At 37.4% G+C, this 18,937-nt stretch overlaps 1 protein-coding gene across 5 annotated transcripts; it reads right to left on the reverse strand.

The window, feature by feature from the left end:
- Positions 1 to 148: 148 nt before the first annotated feature.
- CENPK (centromere protein K) lies at positions 149 to 18,883 on the reverse strand. Of its 5 annotated transcripts, none has more exons than XR_014939190.1 (10): positions 18,835 to 18,883; positions 16,768 to 16,869; positions 15,513 to 15,569; positions 14,105 to 14,171; positions 9,683 to 9,729; positions 8,298 to 8,380; positions 8,072 to 8,204; positions 7,714 to 7,843; positions 3,015 to 3,068; positions 149 to 803 (listed from the first exon to the last, which is right to left on the reverse strand). XR_014939190.1 is itself a non-coding variant. In XM_015848547.3 (10 exons), the coding sequence occupies exons 1-10, from the start codon at positions 18,850 to 18,852 to the stop codon at positions 645 to 647; spliced, it is 819 nt and encodes a 272-aa protein (XP_015704033.2). In that variant the 5' UTR covers positions 18,853 to 18,883; the 3' UTR covers positions 149 to 644. The 5 variants fall into 5 exon arrangements, 4 of the variants coding, with proteins under 4 accessions (XP_015704033.2, XP_015704036.2, XP_015704035.2 ...); XM_015848547.3 differs by having other exon boundaries at positions 8,103 to 8,204; XM_015848550.3 differs by lacking the exon at positions 8,072 to 8,204.
- Positions 18,884 to 18,937: the final 54 nt, after the last annotated feature.

The following is an 18,937-nucleotide window of genomic DNA, read 5'->3' on the forward strand; positions in this document are numbered from 1 at the left end:
AGGAGTGGCCAGCATGGACAGGGAGGTGACAAAGACACGCTCCTTTAAGCAATTCTGATTATTTAATCAGATACATTTTCTGTGCTTTTGCTGTTCTTCTGAGGAGAAAAAAAAACAAAACAAAACAACAAAAAAAGCACCTACAAGCTACACAATGGTATTTTTTATTCTTGAATTTACACTGTCACAGATCAATGAAGAACCTGAGATTGACGACTTTTAAAAGTAATTCCCACCTCAATAGATTTCATATTAGTAAAATACAAAATATTTAAAAACCACTCTAGAAAGCCCTGAATACAAAAGGATTAAAAAAATAACACTTAACAACTGAACGCAAATAAAAGCCAGACATTACAGTGTCTGAATGGAGGGCATGTGAGCAAGCAGTTATAAAACAGACAAATGCTTCTGGGCAGCACCTAACCAGATTTATAACAATATATAAAAAGCAATTAAGTAGGTAAAATTTAATGCACTTAGATCAGATTTTTAAGTATATAAACAGCCCCCTTCATCCTCAAAGAGCTGTTTAGTTCCCATATGGAACAACCACTGAGCCTTTTCCCAGCAGTTTTCAGCAGATAAGGATGGCTTCCTATAAGTACTAGCAACTTGTTTTAAAAGTTAATGGGTAGATCACACTACTCGTGAAAGGCTTCCAGACGTATCCTGCTTGGATCTTCTGGGTGTCTCAGGACAATCCCACTTCGCAGCAGCAGCTCCAGATAAGGTGGCCAAAATGAGCCATCAACTGTTACGTAGGGTTCGTGTGGTGCGGATATTAATTGATTCAAGAGAGTCTGGGGGACCAAAGTACAAAATTTAGAACATGTAGTGGAAATCAGTATTGATAACAGGAGAATTCTACTTCTGAATTTTTTACTGTATATCAAAAATCCTTAAGGGATTTCAGATGGTGTAACTGTAAGTGCCTAAGAAACATCAGTGTGAAGGCAGCAGGAAATCCTTACAAAAAGGAGAGATGTTTGTAAATAAGGCTGACAGGCCTGCAGTTTCCCAGGTATTCCTTCATGCCCTTGAGGAAAACCAGCATCACACTGGATTTCCTCCAGCCTTCAGGCACCTCTTCCATTCTCCAGCACCTTCCAAAGATGACAGAGAATGGTTCAGCAATCACTTCTGCCAGCTCCCTCCCTGTGGGTGTATCCCACAGAGGCCCATGGATTTGTGAGCTCCAGGTTTGCATAGAAAATCTCTGATCAGATCCTCCTGGGCCAAGGCAAAGTTTTCTGCCCCACTCACTCTCATCTTCAAGGTCTGGGATTCCTGGATGGCAATCTTAGCAGTAAAGACTGGAGTGAAGAAGGCATTCAGTAACTCCACCTTCTCAATGTCCTCCATTACCAGAGCACCCATTCAGCGGCAGGCCCTACAGGCTCCTTATGCTGCTGGTATACTTAAGCAAGCCAATGGACCAATCTTGAGCTTGGGGGAAGTGGTGTTTGAATGTTAACCAAGTCTCATGCAAATTCCTATAGCTACTTACTGACTGTGCATGACAAATGCCTTACAACAATTCACCACCTCTGGATACTTCCTTAACCTCTATTTCTTCCTTACCTAAATTAGTAACCTATTATTTTAGAGACTGAAAATCAAACATCAGATTCAGCATTCCTTTTGTACTCTTGAAGACTGTGTTTATGCCCTCATAATACAGGTACCTTAGAATACACACCCACAGATTATTAAATTTTGCCTGTTCTATCCTGCTTTCCACTGTAATCCTGGGAATCTATTGCAATTCCACAATGTAAATCTGTAATTACAATAAAAATATGACTTAGTATTTGTCTTTTTAAGAAACTATTGTATGTATCTAAGCAAATGGCTTGAAACTAGAACCAAGTTGCTCAACCGAAGAAAAAAAAAAACCCACAGCCATAATCACCATAAAATAAAGATAAGGGACACTCACAGTTCAGGCCAAAATAGTTAAAAATAAGTCTGTATTTCTGGAACCAATTCATCCTTCCAAATGGAAATCAGACACTATCTGCATGTGTTCACATCTTAAGAAGGCTAATATTATCACAAAAAAAAAAAATATGAAGGGCAATTTGTTTTCCATAGGGAATACATCTATTTCAAATTCTTGGGTCTGTTTTCAGACTCTGCCTAATTTGACATTAATAGGCATGCTGAGATACTTCAGGCAAGTAAAACAATGTTGATGATGTAAGTAAAGATTCACTGTCTGGCCTTTAAACTGAAGTACAACAATGTCATAGTGACCGGATCACATCATCTTAACACCAGAATGGTATTCATCAAGTTTTCTCTCAAGAAAAAGAATCAATTTATTTTCTTTTCTGGGAGGTTTTACATGTAGCTTCTGACGACTGTCTGAAGTATAAGCATGGAGGACAAAAAGGAAATTACCTTTATGACTAGAAGGAAAAATGCTAGTGAAAAGACTTAATGCTCCTTCAGGATTATGCTTGACAACTCAAAATCTGAAGTTGTGCTGTAATGAAAAATACATTCTAACAAATAGTAGCATAAAATCCATTGGAAATGTATGAATTGAGACTCACTGATTTTCTCATATGAAAGAAGATCATCCTGTTAATACATATTACTTAGTTCTCCTATAACTGATAGTCTGTCACTTTTCAGAAGTATTTGTCTTTAGCAGTAAAAACAGCACGAAATGGAATCACGTGTCTGACATCTTTTCTTAACCAAAGCATGTCTTCCCTCAAATGTACCTCCAAGACTCATAAAACTTCTACAAAATAAACACTATAAAATTACAGAAATAAGGGGTAAATCATTTCTCCAGATTAAACTTGAGACTTGGTTATCTAGTCTCATGAAAATGGGGAAGTTTAATTTGATAGACGTTAAAATAGAAATTAAACAGTCCTAAACATTTTACTTTTAAATTACCCAAGCAGTACACCACATTGTCATTTATCTTGTGAATGGGTTGCAGTCAGATCTGAGTATTAGAAAATCCCCCAAATCTCTACATGATACCATCTTACCTCTAAAATTTCATGAATCGTTATCTCACGTTCAGATGGCTCTTTGAAGTACCTCTGCAAACATAACCCCCCATTCAAATTAACAACAACAAAAAACACCCACAAAGCAAAATATGCAGGAAATATAATAAATGACAAGGAAAATTAATCACAATTATTTGATGGCACAGTACACAGCAGATGAAGACGTGCTTTTGTTCAGTCACAAAACAGGTATAAGGCAGGATTTAAGTAATAAATTTGTCAGTGCAATATCATGAACTTCAGTATTATAAATGATTACTTTAAAAGTCATTACATGCAATCTTTCATGACTGTAGTACAGCTACCTTGAAATAAAACCAAAAAATTAAACCATATTTCAGATGTATCACAACGCAAAACATCCTGTTAATATGAGCTGTTTCAGAAATGGTATTTTTTTGAATAGCAGACAAATGTTTACAATAAGCTGCAAATCTGGCACAGCTGAAGATTACAGTTCATGGTGTCTCAGTATTTTAGTATTTCTTCATCATTTCCAAATTAGAATTTATTTATTTTACCCCTTAAAAAAAAAAAAAAAAAAAGACCAAATTTAAGAGAGAGAATAATAAAATTCTCTGTAGAGCCATAAATTAGCAAATTAAAACAAACACAGTGCCAATAAAGCTGCTTGTGCTGTTACATATCTAACATGGTTCTTTTTTCTGTTTTCTCAGTGTTCCCTATTCATACTGAACACTGAAGCAGCAAACAATGCAGAGCTGCTGGCTGCTTACAAAGCACTGTGCAGAACATTACACAAACTCCGATTCTGGAACAGAGGAGTGAAAAGGTAGTAACTCATGAAAGGCAAATTCTGGCTCCTCCTTTCTATCACATTTCTTAATGGAAAGCCAGAAAGGGGACACACTGCTTGCTCCAAGGTTATCACGCACAAATTATGACTGAGTTAGGGCTCAATAAAGCCTATCTTTTCGCCTTTATATTGATACGAGGCTAAGGAAATAGAACCCATAGTGAAAAGCTGCAAAAACTTCCAAGGGAGAATCATGAAGATGCCTTGTAGCCTTGGCTGTTGTAAAAAATACTACAGATTAGTTGGTGGGTTTGATATTTATGTGTCAAACCTACAATTAATTTTTGACTTCAGAAATTAATAGAACTGATATACAAATAATAAAATCTTAAAGATGTTAGTGTATAGATGTTTGCACTCTCCCAGAACTAGCAAATGTATTTTCCCATTTTTATAATATACACAATAAGTATTGTTTTATAATATTATATTACTTACACACTTCAAGTGTTACAAATTCCAGTAAGTATCTATAATTAATGTGCATAAAGTCACTTTGAAGCAGGATGATTATTAGCATCTATTTATTTTAGCTGAAAGGTACCTTCTTCCTTTCATGAGATTCCATCACCTGCCTGGGCAGCCCATCCCAATGCAGCACCACTCTTATCGAGAAAGAATTTTTCCCCTGGTGCAACTCAAGGCCATCACCTCTCATTCTACCACTGGGAAAAGAGGATGACCCCCACATAGCTACAACCTCCTTCCAGGTCATCATGAAGAGTGATTAATGTCTTCCGAGTCTCTTCCAGACTAAATAATCCTAGTTCCCTCATAAGACGTGTTCCAGACCCTTCAGTGCTTCATTGCCCTTCTCTGTGAACACTCCAAACTCTCGATGACTTTCTTCTAGTGAGGGAATCAAGCTGATTAGAGATGTGGATAATGCCTTCTTTTGAATCCAGGTAGCATCAAATTCTATTGCTAATGCAGACAATTTGCATGTCTGACACATTAAGGAAAACCTCTTTCTCCAGCCTCCAGAGATGGCTTTAAGTGCTGATTATGGGGGACTAGCAGCTAAGAACCAAATGCTTTGAAAGACAGAAGATACAAATTCCCAAGACTGACTGGAACGTAACCCATGTTTAAGAGCTCAATAAATGTATTAAAAAAATTAAAAACTAAGATAAGATCTTGATTGGAAATTTATCTAAATAAGTCTTACTCTTAAGTAAAAGCAAATAAAGGTATAAAGTGAGCTTCTATGAGAAGGAAAAGTGCAGGCTCATCCCAGAGAGCTTGGGTGATGTGGTTTTCTGTAAAATAAGGAAAACTGCAAGGAAAAGAGACAGCGTACAGAAACTAACTAGGATTTCTAGCAGTATAACAAAGGCTGAGAAAATACAAGGAACTGAATTTTGCGCTGGGGTGGGAGATTCTAACATAAGTTGTTCCTCAGAATTCTGAAACACATTCATGAATGCACTGGTTCTTTGATTTGAACTTAGCAGGAGATGGCTATGAGGAACTTAATCCAACCTCGAAATTGGCCTTGCTGATAGAGCTGTACTGGAAGAACTCCAGAGATCACTTCCTAACCAGGTTTTTATATGAACCACATATAAGGTAGCAAATGAACGCTTGTGTTTCATTACATGAAATACATTTTTAAAGATATGACATCCATGGGGAGAAAAACAGACAACAGCTTAAAATTCCTTTGGGAAGGTAACTGGTATCTGAACAAACATCCTAAAAAAAACCTGCAAGATGAGTAAGAACCAGCAAAATGGGAGATGAGACATCAGGCTGAAATGAGGAAATATCTGATTGAAAGAAGGCTGTTAATTAAGTCATGGGATCATAGTCACTGAAGTTTTATGTTGTAACGGTGACAAGAAATGTAGGTTGTCCTGGTTTCAGCTGGGACAGCGTTCATTTTCCTCAGAGTCTGGTATGATGCTATGTTCCAAATGTCTTGGCTTTAATGAGAAAAATAACGTTGATAACGCACCAGTGTTTTAGTTGTTGCTGAGCACTGCTGTACAGAGCCAAAGACATTTCAGTTTTTCAGCTTCTTGTACTGTCATGCCAGCGAAGGGGCCAAGGGGAGCACAAGTGATGAGAGAGGACAGAACCAGGACATCTGACCTGAACAGGCCGAAGGGATTTTCCATGACATGTGGCATCTCAAGTGAACTGTAAAACTGGGGCAGGTCAGCCTGCTTGGGACAGACACTGCTCTAGGACTGGCTGGGCACTGGTTGGCAGGTGGTGAGCAATAGCATGGTATATATTTGTTCTGTTTATACATATGCAAAATAAAATTATAATTACTATTATTTCTCTTTTCATTTTCTCTCTTAGTAAATACCTTTTATCTCATCCTATGCATTATACTTTTTTCCCCCAATCTTCCCCTGATTCCACTGGCAGGGGGAAGTGAGCAAATGGCTGCATGATGCAGAGCTGCCAGGTTAAACCACAACAGCAGGGTGACCAGCATTTACTAATAGCAAGATTCTAGAAAGCACTGATATAGAGAAGAATGGAAATACAGTACAGGCAGGTGTGGATGACTTCAGAGATGATCACTGCGCCTCAGAAGCTGCACCTGGCATTTCTATGTGCTAAATGTGTACTATGTAAATCAAAGACTTTATTTATTTATTTATTTATTTATTTAGGATAAACTCAATTCTCATCAGTTAAAAATAACAGGAAGAAAAAAAACAAGAGTGTATTTTTTTGTGAAGAATATGAGCTAGTAATATTTTGTTATTAATATTGGTTTCTGCCAGATTCCAAAAAAACGATTAATCGGAAAGGAATCAAATACAGACAGTGAGCATTAGGATAAGCCAGGGAAATGGAAAGTTCCCTCATGAGAAACAAACAGAAAGCTTTGCTCTTTCAGTTTGCAAAACAAAGAAAAAGAAGGGATAAGACTGCTGTCCATGAATATATCAGGAGAGGTAAATACAAGAAAGAAGGTGCTATTCTAAGAACAATTCTGGTGTAAGAACACATGGATCTCTATTAAATGTAGTAAGTTTAAGACTGTAAATTAGGAGAGTTACTAACCAGAGTACTGAAATGTTTGAACAAACACCAGTAGGAAGAGCAGTAACTGAAAAGACTTAAAAATGACGCTCAATCAGAATAGTCTAAAAATTTATGGTGTGGTTGTCTGCAAGAACTGGGAACTAGATTCAAGAAATCTATTGCTGTGTTCCTAAGCATGTATGAAATCCAAATCAACCCCCACCTTATTTATAGCTTTTTTCTAATCATTTTTTTAAAATAGTAATGGTAAGAGGTTTATTTTTACTGCAGACTTTGAATTTATTATGCAAAATACTCCCTGACTGCCTATTTTCCCTAAGCTTTAAGATAATTTTTGGCACAGTTTGCCTGAACAAAAACTGATGGCTAACATTCTAAACTATACCGTAATTATAAACACTTGTCCTTACTACTGTTCCAAAAGCATTGTTAGGCAATTAAAATCTGCTTTGCCAAGGAAAATATGAATCCACTTGCCTAATCCAGTAAAAAAAGAAAAAAAGAAGCAATTTGGAGTGAACCCCACATCATTTTCAAATTTGGCACAGCTTTTATGCGTCTTATTGGGTAAAGGCTACATGCATTAAAAAAAAAAAATCAGCTGGAACAACCTTAAATAATATAAACCAAGTTGAAATACACTGATTAAATATAAAGGATCAGCTGTAAGATTATACTTACATTTCAAAATGACCAAAGATTTTATACCAGTGACTTTAATAAAATAGTACATCCAATTAAATAAAAATGAAGCATTCAAATATAAGAGTCAGGAAAACAAACACAAAACAAACCATCACAAAAAAAATACAATAAGAACAACAGAAAAAACACAACTCAACACTTTACCTTCTTTTTATCGTTTCCATTTTTCTCTCGAAAGGGAAAATGTTCTTCTAGGAGCTCATCCAAAACTTTAATGAGTTTTTTCTTAAATTCCTTCAACTCCAACGCTTGGTTTTTCAGTTCTTGATATACTCTAGTAGCCAATAAAATAGTAAAAACATACCAATAGGGTATCAAATTCAACAAAATATTTCTTTTCTCAATTAAAAAAGGCACTTATTTTCTGTTGTTAAAAGATCGTCATCTCATCATTTGATCTATTTTACAAAGCAAGCTGTATGTTTTTAAGTATTTGTTTGGCCACATACTTTTCTTGAAATTTAAGTTCTTCAATATGAAAAATCTGACATTACAGCAATACCTTTTTTCAGAATCTGTTGTTACAGCAATACCTTTTTTCAGAATCTGTTACAACTTTTTGTTTTTTCATTTCTTCTCCAATTTCTTCAATAGTGTTTAGTATTTCCACCTGTTCTTCATGCCACTGCTCTTCTCTTTGAAACATGAAAAATAGGATGCAGTACGATCACTAAATGCAATGCAGTTTTCCCTAAACAACAATTCTTAAGTCCTAATTCCTGTATTACCTTTCCAGATCTTCTTTTAGCTTTTCATTCTTACACTGAACTGCTGACAGCACCGCTTCAAGTTCTTCCTTTATCTTCTGCAACTATAAAAAGTAAAAAGAAACCTGAAATTTACAAATAGCCAAGCCCCCACTATTTGTTCTATGTCAGGCTTTATCTGTAGATCTGGATTCATATATCAGGTAAAGACTGACAAAATTATCTGCAGTTTCTCAAGGAGGCTCTGTTTTAAAATCCAGCTGAAGCTGTTTGCAATTTTATTGTCCCAGATACTCAATAATGTATTGAAACACTGTAAAACACCATTAATTCTACTTGAAGCAGATTGTCGAGCACTCACACGTACTGTTCACCTGGTGAAACACTAAATGCACACACATCAAATGTATAGCATTGAAAAAGAAAGATGCTGCAAAGAAAGGCTAATCATATACATTAATGGTACATATTACATACATGGGAGAGGAAAGAGGAAGAAACAATTTAACTACTGCAGCCAGGAGCTCCAGGTGCTGTTAAATGTGAGGAACAAAGCTCTCAAAGGACTGGGTCCTTCACTAATACATTATGTACTAAAAAGCAATATTCCTATAAGTTTAGGTCTTTTTAATATAAACCTACATTTTGAGTGTATTTTGCCTCCTTTCAGACACACAACAAAAACTATTTTCTATTTTGCTCAAGGAAACAAAACTTCTTAAAAAAACATTATACAGGTGCAAGTTTAATGTACACGCACAATAAATGAAAAAATGATTAGAACTATCAGCAAAATAAGCCACAAAAGGTTGTAGCTAAAACATAATGCAGCAGTGGAGTGAAATTAATTCAATTAATTATTTAATTACATTTAATTAAACAGCTCATTTATGACGGCTCTTAGCAGCTGATGGATTTTCTGCTGTCAGTGCTAGGAGGAAAAATCTAAAAGATATTTTTTAAAGCAGAGCAGTGTGCATATTCGTAGCTGCTGCTGCTTATCAGTGTCCAACCAACACTGCATGAAGCTGCCACTGCATTCTTGATTTGCCCCTTCAAGACTAGAAGAACTCAAGAAAATATTTCCAGATTATTTTCACAGATATCTAGAGCTAACAATACTGAGTCTCCTTTGTAACGTATTCTGTTACATAACATGGAGTATGAAATGCAATAAATAATAAAAAAGAACTTTTGCTTAAAATATCATTCCTTACAACTGGAATATTTAAGTAATTCAGGGGAACATAAGCATCGGAACAACTACAGCGACAGAAGAAATACACCGATTAGCTTAGAAACAGTTCACAGCAGGAGAAGCTGTAGGGAAACATGGGAGCTGGACAGAACTTTCGAAAGATTAAATAGAAAGATAGAAGGTTATCCATTAACAGAAAAAGACTTACCTCTTCATCTCCTAAAAACAGCAGTATCTCTGGATTAGTAGACAATACTGAAAAATAGAACAAATAGATTTTAATGTGTTACAGTCACTTCCAAGTGAAAAAAAAACACTGAGTTTTAGGGTTTTGGTTGTTGTTGTTTGTTTTAATATACGTGAACAAGTACAGGTACATGATTCTGAAATGTGAAGCCTGTAGATAAGCAAGGCTGAGTTGTCAATGGAAGAGTTTCCATCAACACAGGAAATCAAATTTCTTCAGTCTTCAAATTCATTCTAAAACAGGCTCATCAAATGATCGAAGAACTATGAGAAGGTCTGTTATCACTCTAACTTTACTTTTATATGTGAGCTGAGTTTGTACACTGGGGACACTCAAGACCAGGTTGAATGGGCCCTGGGCAGCTGAGCTGGTGACCTGCTTTTGGCAGAGGGTTGGGACCTGAAAAAGGGTTTTTAGTCTACTTAAATAGGTTTTCTTCTATTTCAGTTAGTCAACATTACCCCTTGCCCACAAACTGAATAGCACTGAATCTGTTTTTTCCTTCTTTACTTTATCCTTTCAGGATGTGACAGAAACACAAATATCAGACCAAATGGAGGTGTCTTACTCTCCAAGGGCTCCATAGACCTGGTGGTGGCAGGCAGTGCAAAGGGACACTGCTGGGTCACAAACACCTCTGCGGGACTGAGAGAGGCTCCCAGACAGCCTGGGAGCTGCTGATTGTGACTTTAATTCAAGATAAATGCATTCAGTGTGACGTACACAAAATGCCCTTTCAGATTAAGATTTCATAAGGTAAGATTTTATCAGTCTAACCTGTCTAGCTCTCAGCCTCTCCTTGCATGTCAGATATTCCTTGCCCTTCATCAATTCCATACAACTGTCTGTGAGCTTTTTTCATTATGTCCAAGTCTCTCCTATACTGCTGAGAAGGGGCACAACACTCCAGATGCATTCTCCAGGTGCCTGACTATCGAATGATCACATTCTTTGATCTGCTGGTGATGTTCTTTCCAAGACAGACCAGGATGCTGCTATCCCAAAAAAGAAGTTGGTTTGGTAGATGCATGTGGATTCTTTAAATAACAACTAGTAAATGCATTACACTTGGATACCTAAATGCTTCCCAACTGCTTGACCAGGACTGTGAAATCTACATGGAATCATATAATGGAAGGGATCTGAAAGCCCATCCAGCTCCAATCCCCCTGCTGTGGGCAAGTTGCATCCACTAGATCAGGCTGCTCAGGGCTCCATCCAACCTGTCCTTGAATGCCTCCAGGGATGGAGCATCCACAGCTTCTCCAGGTAGCCTATGCCAGTCACTGCCCTCTGACTAAAACAATTTCCTTCTGGTATCTAATATATTTTAAAACTCTTTCCCCTTGTCACTATCAGACCATGTAAAAAAGTCACTCTCCCTTCTGTTGATAAGCTCCCCTGAAGTACTGGAAGGTTACATTCTCATCTCTAAGCTGAACAAGCCCAGCTCCCTCAGCTTTCTTTTGTAGGAGAGGTGCTCCCACCCTCTCATTACCCTTGTGGCCTCCTCTGTATCCACTTCAACAACACATCTTTCCTGAGCTGGGGACCCTAGACCTGGACACAGTACTGCAGGAGGGGCCTCACAAGAGCAGAGCAGAGGGGGACAGTCCCCTCCCTCTCTCTGCTATCCACCCCTCTGTTGATGCAGCCCAGAATACAGCTGGCCTTCTGGGATGCAAGCACACACTGCTGGCTTGTATCAGGCTTTTCACCCACCATAACCCTCAAGTCTCTGCCAGCCGGGCTGCTCTCAATGAGTTCTTCGAAGGCCAACGGCATCCGGGCTTGTTAACAGGAATGGTGTGGTGAGCAGGACTAGGGAAGTCATCCTGCCCCTGTACTGGGCATTGGTGAGGCCTCACCTTGAGTACTGTGTTCAGTTGTAGGCACCTCTAAACAGAAAGGACATTGAAGTGTTGGAGTAGGTCCAAAGAAGGGCAACAAGGCTTGTGAAGGGCTTGGAGAACATGCCCTATGATGAGAGACTGAAGGAAGTGCGGCTGTTTAGTGTGGGGAGAAGGCTGAAGGGGGACCTTATTGCTCTTTTCCAAGATCTGAAAGGTGACTGCAGAGAGAGCATTGTTGGTTTCTTCTCTCTGGTGACAGAACAAGGGGAAATGGCCTCAAGTTACACCAGGGTAAGTTCAGGCTGGATATCAGGACAAATTTCTCTACTGAAAGGGTTGTTAAGCACTGGAATTGGCTCCCCAGGGAGGTGGTTGAGTTACAGTCCCTGGATGTGTTTAAAACCTGTCTGGACGTGGTGCTCAGGGATATGATTTAGCAGAGGGTTGTTAAGAGTTAGGGTAGCATGGCTAGGTTGTGGTTGGACTTGATGATCTTTAAGGTCTTTTCCAACTTGAGCAATTTTATCATTCTGTGATTCTTCACCTAGTCTCCATCTGGAACTGCCCCAACCCAGGAGTGGCACCTTGCAAATGGTTAACAGTTAACTTTGCAAGCTTGTCTCTTTGGATGGCATCCCTTCCCTCTGTTATATCACATTTAAAAACCTTACAAAGTAAAATACTATCCTTAGTGTTTACAAGAATAGATAAATGTAAGAAGATGAAAAGACCATTAAGGTCAACTTCCTAACAAAAATCCTCAACAACAGCAGCACTTCAGAAAAACTGTTATTCTTTTCAAGCATGGGGTAATGTTTCCCTAAAATGCAAAACCCAGTAATTTATGGCTCGTGCATTTTCTGAATAAGAAATGTTGTATTTAATAGCCTTTGATGGACTTGAGTCAGTTCACAATGCCATGTTAATTTCAAGTAACTGCGGTATTGTATGACTTAAATAATAAAGCATGTGAATCTTTCTATCAACTGGGAAAGTACAGCTACTATAGCACACTTAAGTGTTAATGTAATCAGAATATGTTTTGCCCAAGCTTGTACACTGAATTTCTAATCTTAAATAAAAAGCTTTTCCATTTAAAAAAAGCATGAAATATCTCTTAAATGCAATACAATTATTTCATCAATTTTGCAAAGCACACTTTGAGAAAGTAATTTTATAGTTGTTTCAAATCTGCACAATTTATGTACACTCTTATTGCTTTAATAACAACTGTCCAATGATATAAATAAACCAACAAAATTAATGAGCTCAAAATGCATCAAATTACATGTCAGGATGAAATCTCTTTTGCTTAGGAAATTAGTCTAAATCTTAAAACAAAATATGAGTAAAGCACTCACAAATCAAGATCATGCTTTAGATCTACTGGAAGTAGCAGTCTGTGCTATCATTAGAGCACAAGCTCTTTAATAACACAAATATCATTAATTTAATAATATTTGATACAATCAGGCAGAGAACTTAAAGGTATTTCCGCTATTCCTGTTTAGGTTCATTCTGGCAGTATTTTCAATTAAGTAATTAGTCCTCCAACACAAAGAACAGATGCATCGTGGTTTTGGTTGGTGAGCTTTGGCTTTCTTCACAGAGACTCCTATGATCCTATGTTTTGGATTTGTGGTGAAAACAGTGGTGATAAAATAACTAAATACTGATGTGTGAAATCAGCTCTTAACACCAAGTCAAGGATTTCTCAACTTCCCCAGGATGGGACTGTGCAAGATGATGAAGCAGAACTGAAGTAGGACAGCCTGTCCTTATCTCAACACTTGTACCTTTCTGATGCTCTCCCTCAACACACCTGGGGAAAGCAACTTAGATGCTTACCAGCATTAAACCAAGAGGTAGAAAGAACCCATGAAAGACATGGAAGATGGAAGTACAGAAGGCCCTCCGCTATCCCACAACTGTAGCCCCGTTCATATTCTTAGCAGTAGACTCTCTTTCCTTCTTCAGAGATGTTGCCAAAAAAACAAAGGTTTAACAGCAGAATGGCATTGTATGTTTTACAATAAAAATGTATAAACAGTTTATCCTAAACAAAATTGACATTATTAACAGGTTATACATCAAGAATACACTTTTAAACAAATAGCCCAAAGTTGAACATAATGGTGTATTTTAGTAAAGAAACCAATCATCATCAGGTATTTTACCCAAATAAGTACTTCAAAAGTTTTCAATTTATTTCCTCCAGTCAGCAGCTTACTCACAAACAGCAACCGAGAATCAGCATCTCCCAAATTTTATTCGATGTCATACTTTTGGTCTGCACACTTCTAAGAAGCATCTGAGGATTATCATAGTAAGAAACTGAAGTACTAAAAGAAAATAGAGTAACTGCTAGAAATTAAACATAAATATTATGGTGGGAAGCTTTTTATTTGACTTTTAACTAGTTATATTATAATACAGTAAGACAGTCAACACATACACAGCCTAAGATGCTCAGATGAATAATGTTGTACAACTTTAAAGGAGTAAGTCTTACAGGTAAGTAACCACTTACTTTCAGGATTTCTTTTTTGCCACTGATTGCACTCTGCTCTTACAGCCTGCATTTGCAACAAAGAAACCTGTATCAAAAGAAATTAAGTATCTTTTAGAGTGCGCTGAATTGTACTGGAATGAACTAAGAGTGGGACATAAATTCACTTACTAGATTTATGCAGCAGAAACAAAAGACTGACTACTGTGAAAGACCATTTTATCCTTTGGAGAATTACAAAAAGCAATTGCAGAGGTCAATAAACATTTTCACTCATTTCAGGGGGCAGAAAACAGAAATACTCGAATTTGGAATGTTCCCCTTAATTGCCTCTGTAGCATCAGACAATTACAGCTGAAGACAAGCCACTAGTAGCATCAGCATTTCACATCCTTGACTGTCTTTCGATATACTATTTACCGCTAAATGGACAGTCTGATCTGATGACTGAACAAACGACTTTCTTTCAAGAAGCAGCAGTCAAATACTCTGTCTACCAAATCTACATCTATGGTTTCAACAACATCAAAAAGCTTTAGATTACTCTTCTAGGTCACTGACAGCACTGAACATTTTCTCTTAAAGAACAATTTAAAAAAAAAAATAAATAAAGTACTTCATTTATTTTACTATGATCTGGAGAAAGAATCATCATTACGATTCCATCTCCTGAAATTGGAGACTGCACATATTTGAAGAAAAATACACACATACATAATACATGCAGTCAAATTACAGCATAAGAAAGTAAACATACATTTAATTGCAGTAAGCAACGCTCTCTTCAACAAAAGGGACTACAGACCATATTCAGCTTTTCATCAAAAAAAAAAAAAAAAAAGAGAAAAAGAATCATCAGCTATGATCTCATACTAAAAAGAAGAAATTACACCTTAAGCTTGGATTTTCACAACTCGTAACAATTTAGAAAATACCTTTGGAAACCTTTTAAAACATTAAGCAGATCTGGAAAATTAAAAAGCCCTAAACAACAAAAAGAAATCCATCAAACAAGTGTTTTTTATTCTGTAGATTAGGTGGAGTCATCTCTCATAGCACTGGAACACCACTTTTGACAGTATCATCAGCCTGATCTACAAAATATTTTCATACATTAAAGTATACAAGTAAATTGACACTACCATTCAGAAACTGCAGACCAAGGTCTGTTCAAGAGACAAATACATACAGCAAATATATTCGTAAATATTTTTCTTTCTCATGCTGTTTTTATACATACCCAGCAAAACATAATTCTCAACAAGCAAACAACTATGTTGTAAACCAGAATCATCCTCAAACCAGAGTAAAGCCAACAACTTCAGAGAATAAGTGAAGATAATTTACTTTTCTTCTTTTGGAAGGAAACATTCTGTTTATATGGAAAATTTTGTGGAGAATAAAAAAAATAAAAAAAATACTACCTTACCTTGGCATCTGATTCTCCCACTGGTTCTCCTGTTATAAGTGTTAGTTTGTTCTGATGCTAGGTAGAAAGCAAATGACAGACAATGTTTACTCATTCCTACCTTTTGGAGGAAGAAATAAGATGTTTTAAAATTGCAGCAGTTACTGTTTACTATAAGGAAAAAAAAGTTTTGATTTGGCTCTTATTGTGTCCCTCAGAATCTGACCCAGAACAGCAAATAAATATTATGAAATCATACCACAGAAAAAAAAAAGTAAAAATTCAAGTAATTGAAAAGTAAAAAAAAAATCAGCAGCTAACAATAGATGTGTAATTTGAGAAAGATAGCAAGTTATTAGGGAAACATTAGCACAGGGAAAAATACTGAACAGATGAGAATGTGAAAAAATGTGAAAACAAGAAAGTTATGAACAACAAGGCTGAACAGGGAATCTGCTCTGAAGTTCATACACCCAGTGCTACTATTCTAACATTCCAAGTAATCATTTTGTAACACAGTTTTTGTTTCAAATCATTTTGCAGGTTGATATACTACACAGCTGAGGAACAGGCTTACTTTTAAAGTGTACAGCATATCAGTTCCCACTGACTGCAATAAAATAAATACCAAGACAGAAATTCCTTTCAATGCACTGAGCCTACAATACAGAACAAGCTAAATAAGTGGTGCATGAATACCAGCTAAAATAGAAGGTAGGCAATTAACGCTCAAAATATTACGAAGAGCATGAGTTTTCATTAGTCTCAACAGAATTTTATAAAATGCATAACATTCCCTCACTAGGTTTGGCCTAATTAAAAAGATAAATAAATATAACTTGATCTAAAGCCTTACTATTAGCATATTGGACTACCTGACAGAAGAGAAGTGTTTTATGATTGAGGTTGCAACTGTCAGCTTGCATGAATGTATGATGGACCCTAAGTACTTGTGAATAGCAACTTATGCCTGTCTTGCAAAAGGCAAAATAGAGGATCTCCATTTCAGTGTATTGGTATTACCAGAACACAAACACTATCATTTCATTTTCACCAAGTTTTAATGTATTCTCTCATTATACTTCATTTAAGATGTAAGTAAATCATAAAGTCTGACTCTGAAAGACACTCTTCATCCCTGCCAACATGCCTGCCTTTCCAAGGGTCTTCATTTTGTTGTTCATGTCCTTGGAAGCAGTTGTAGTGAAGGGATACGAGCAAGAAATTCTGAGTAAAGTTAACAACAAATCTAGTCTAATATTCATGATTTGCATACCTTTTCCATCTCCCTCCAAATATTCTCATATTCGCACAAGAGTTCTTCCTTGGCCGCTACAGGGCAATCTGAGTCATTCATGATTTTTCTTGATTTCTCAGCCTATTAACAAGCAAATTGCAAAGTTACCACAGAGATAACAAAAATGAACAGATTACCGGATCATTCCTGCTGCATCAGGTCATGTCCATATTAAAGCAATCCCTTTGAATCCAGAAAGTTCTCAGTTAATTATACTTACGGATAGGGTCAAATCATTTGTTAACATCAGCTAAACACAACACTGTAGAAATATTTTGAAATAAGATACCAATATTTTCAATTAAATCATAAAGTGCAAAGTTTTCAAAAATGCTTTGGTTCATCTGGGCAACTTCTTTCCTGACAAAGAAACAATGTGAGGATAAAAGCCAGTCCAGAAAATCATGGTTTTCTTCCATATGTCCACAAAGTTCTTCAGCAGTTATCTCTGCTGCCTTCCAATAAATGCACCAGACTATTTCTCCTTACAACTGTTTTCACTTGTTCATCAAAAGACTTTGAATTCAAATGTTGTGGACACAACAAAAGAAGCTGAAAGATACATAGAGAAGAAAATAACGAGTGCAGTAGGATGCTCAGCAAAAAAAAACCAACAAGAACTCATAGATCAAACTGGTCAAATTAAAAACGTTGAGAAACTGTTGGGCTAAATAGGCACACACACGTTTTAAGATGTCACATTAAAGTTCAGTCTATTGAGAGAAATATAAATGTCAACAACACGTGTAAGGAAAACCAGGAGGGCCAAAATATTACTCAAAGAGAGTCTGTTAAGGTATAACAACGAACTGCAACTTCCTAGTTCTACCAGAGGCAGTAAAACTTTAAAGAAGAAATAAGTGTCTTTGTCATCTTAATGATGCACACAAAAAGAGACATCACAGAATAATACGTAGAACAAATGAGTAAAATACTCAGCTACCACTTCCAGCTGTCAAGTAAGCCATAGCAGAGTGGCTGAGAAAAAAAAAAACCAACAAAATAATCAGCACTTTTCCTCAAATACGGTTTTAACAAACTGAGAAGTACCAATACCTCTGCTTAGCCCTCCTGGCAAATTTGTTGCATAAATAATTAAAAACAGAACACTAAGATTGTTAACACTAAGATCAGATAAGATCTAACAGCATGGCTTTTGCAAAGGAAAATCATTATCCTCTTAAGAGTCTTGGAACATCTCCATAACATAAAAGAGAACTAAATCACATCATTTACTAAGAATTGTGAAAATCCTCCAGCAAAGTCCCCCACAGAAGGCTAATAAAGAAGCTAAGCAGACCTGAGATGCGTTTGTTTGTTTGTTTTTCCTTAGGCCAAAAACTGGCAAAGATACAAACAAAAATGAAAAAGCCCCAATAGGTCATTTTTATCACTGTAAAATGGCTCAGCAACAGAGTCAAGAGGCCATGAAGGCTTTTAACATTGTTTTTTAACGTTGTTAACCTTCAGCATTTTCATGACCGACTTTACACAATCACAAGATGAACACATTTAAAGCAGAAACTACAGGCCACGATACCAGAAGCCCGATTCATTCGTGGTCCCTTATCGTTACCATGCTAAGTACACGTATTAAGACACTTTTTCAGACGTCATTTCTCGTAGCTGGCAGTTTTCCCTTTTCTCATACGGTGAGATTAGATTTGTGCCCCACAGCTGAAGGCCGGGCACTGCTGTCAGCGCAGCACTAACATTCCTCTCTCCGTACATAACACCTTGCCTAGGTCAAAACACACGCAGGAAGAACACTGCCAAGCTTCTCTTCGTCACATTTGTTTCACCTCACGGACACATTGTCCCATGAGGTGATACAAGCCCTCCCTCCCTGCCTCCCCCCTGAGGCACCTCGCAGAGCGGGCCCGGCCTCAGCCCTCAGAGGCGATCGCAGGGTCATTCCTCACAGTCCCCCCGCGCCCCCAGGCCCAACGGCCGCACCTCCAGCGGCTGAACCTCTCCAGCAGGGCCAGGGCCTCCCCAAGGAGCCGCGGCCCCGAGGAGCCGCCATGTCCGCCCACATCCACCCACCCGTGTGTCCGTTGCCATGATGCCGCCTCACTTCAGTTCATCTCAGCGCGACCCGCCCGCTCACTTCGCGCGCTCGGCGCTGCACTGTAAGGAGCTCATTGGC

Source organism: Coturnix japonica, chromosome Z (genome assembly GCF_054131305.1).
Source record: "Coturnix japonica strain WE chromosome Z, WE-NBRP24, whole genome shotgun sequence".
NCBI classification, from domain to species: Eukaryota; Metazoa; Chordata; class Aves; order Galliformes; family Phasianidae; genus Coturnix; species Coturnix japonica.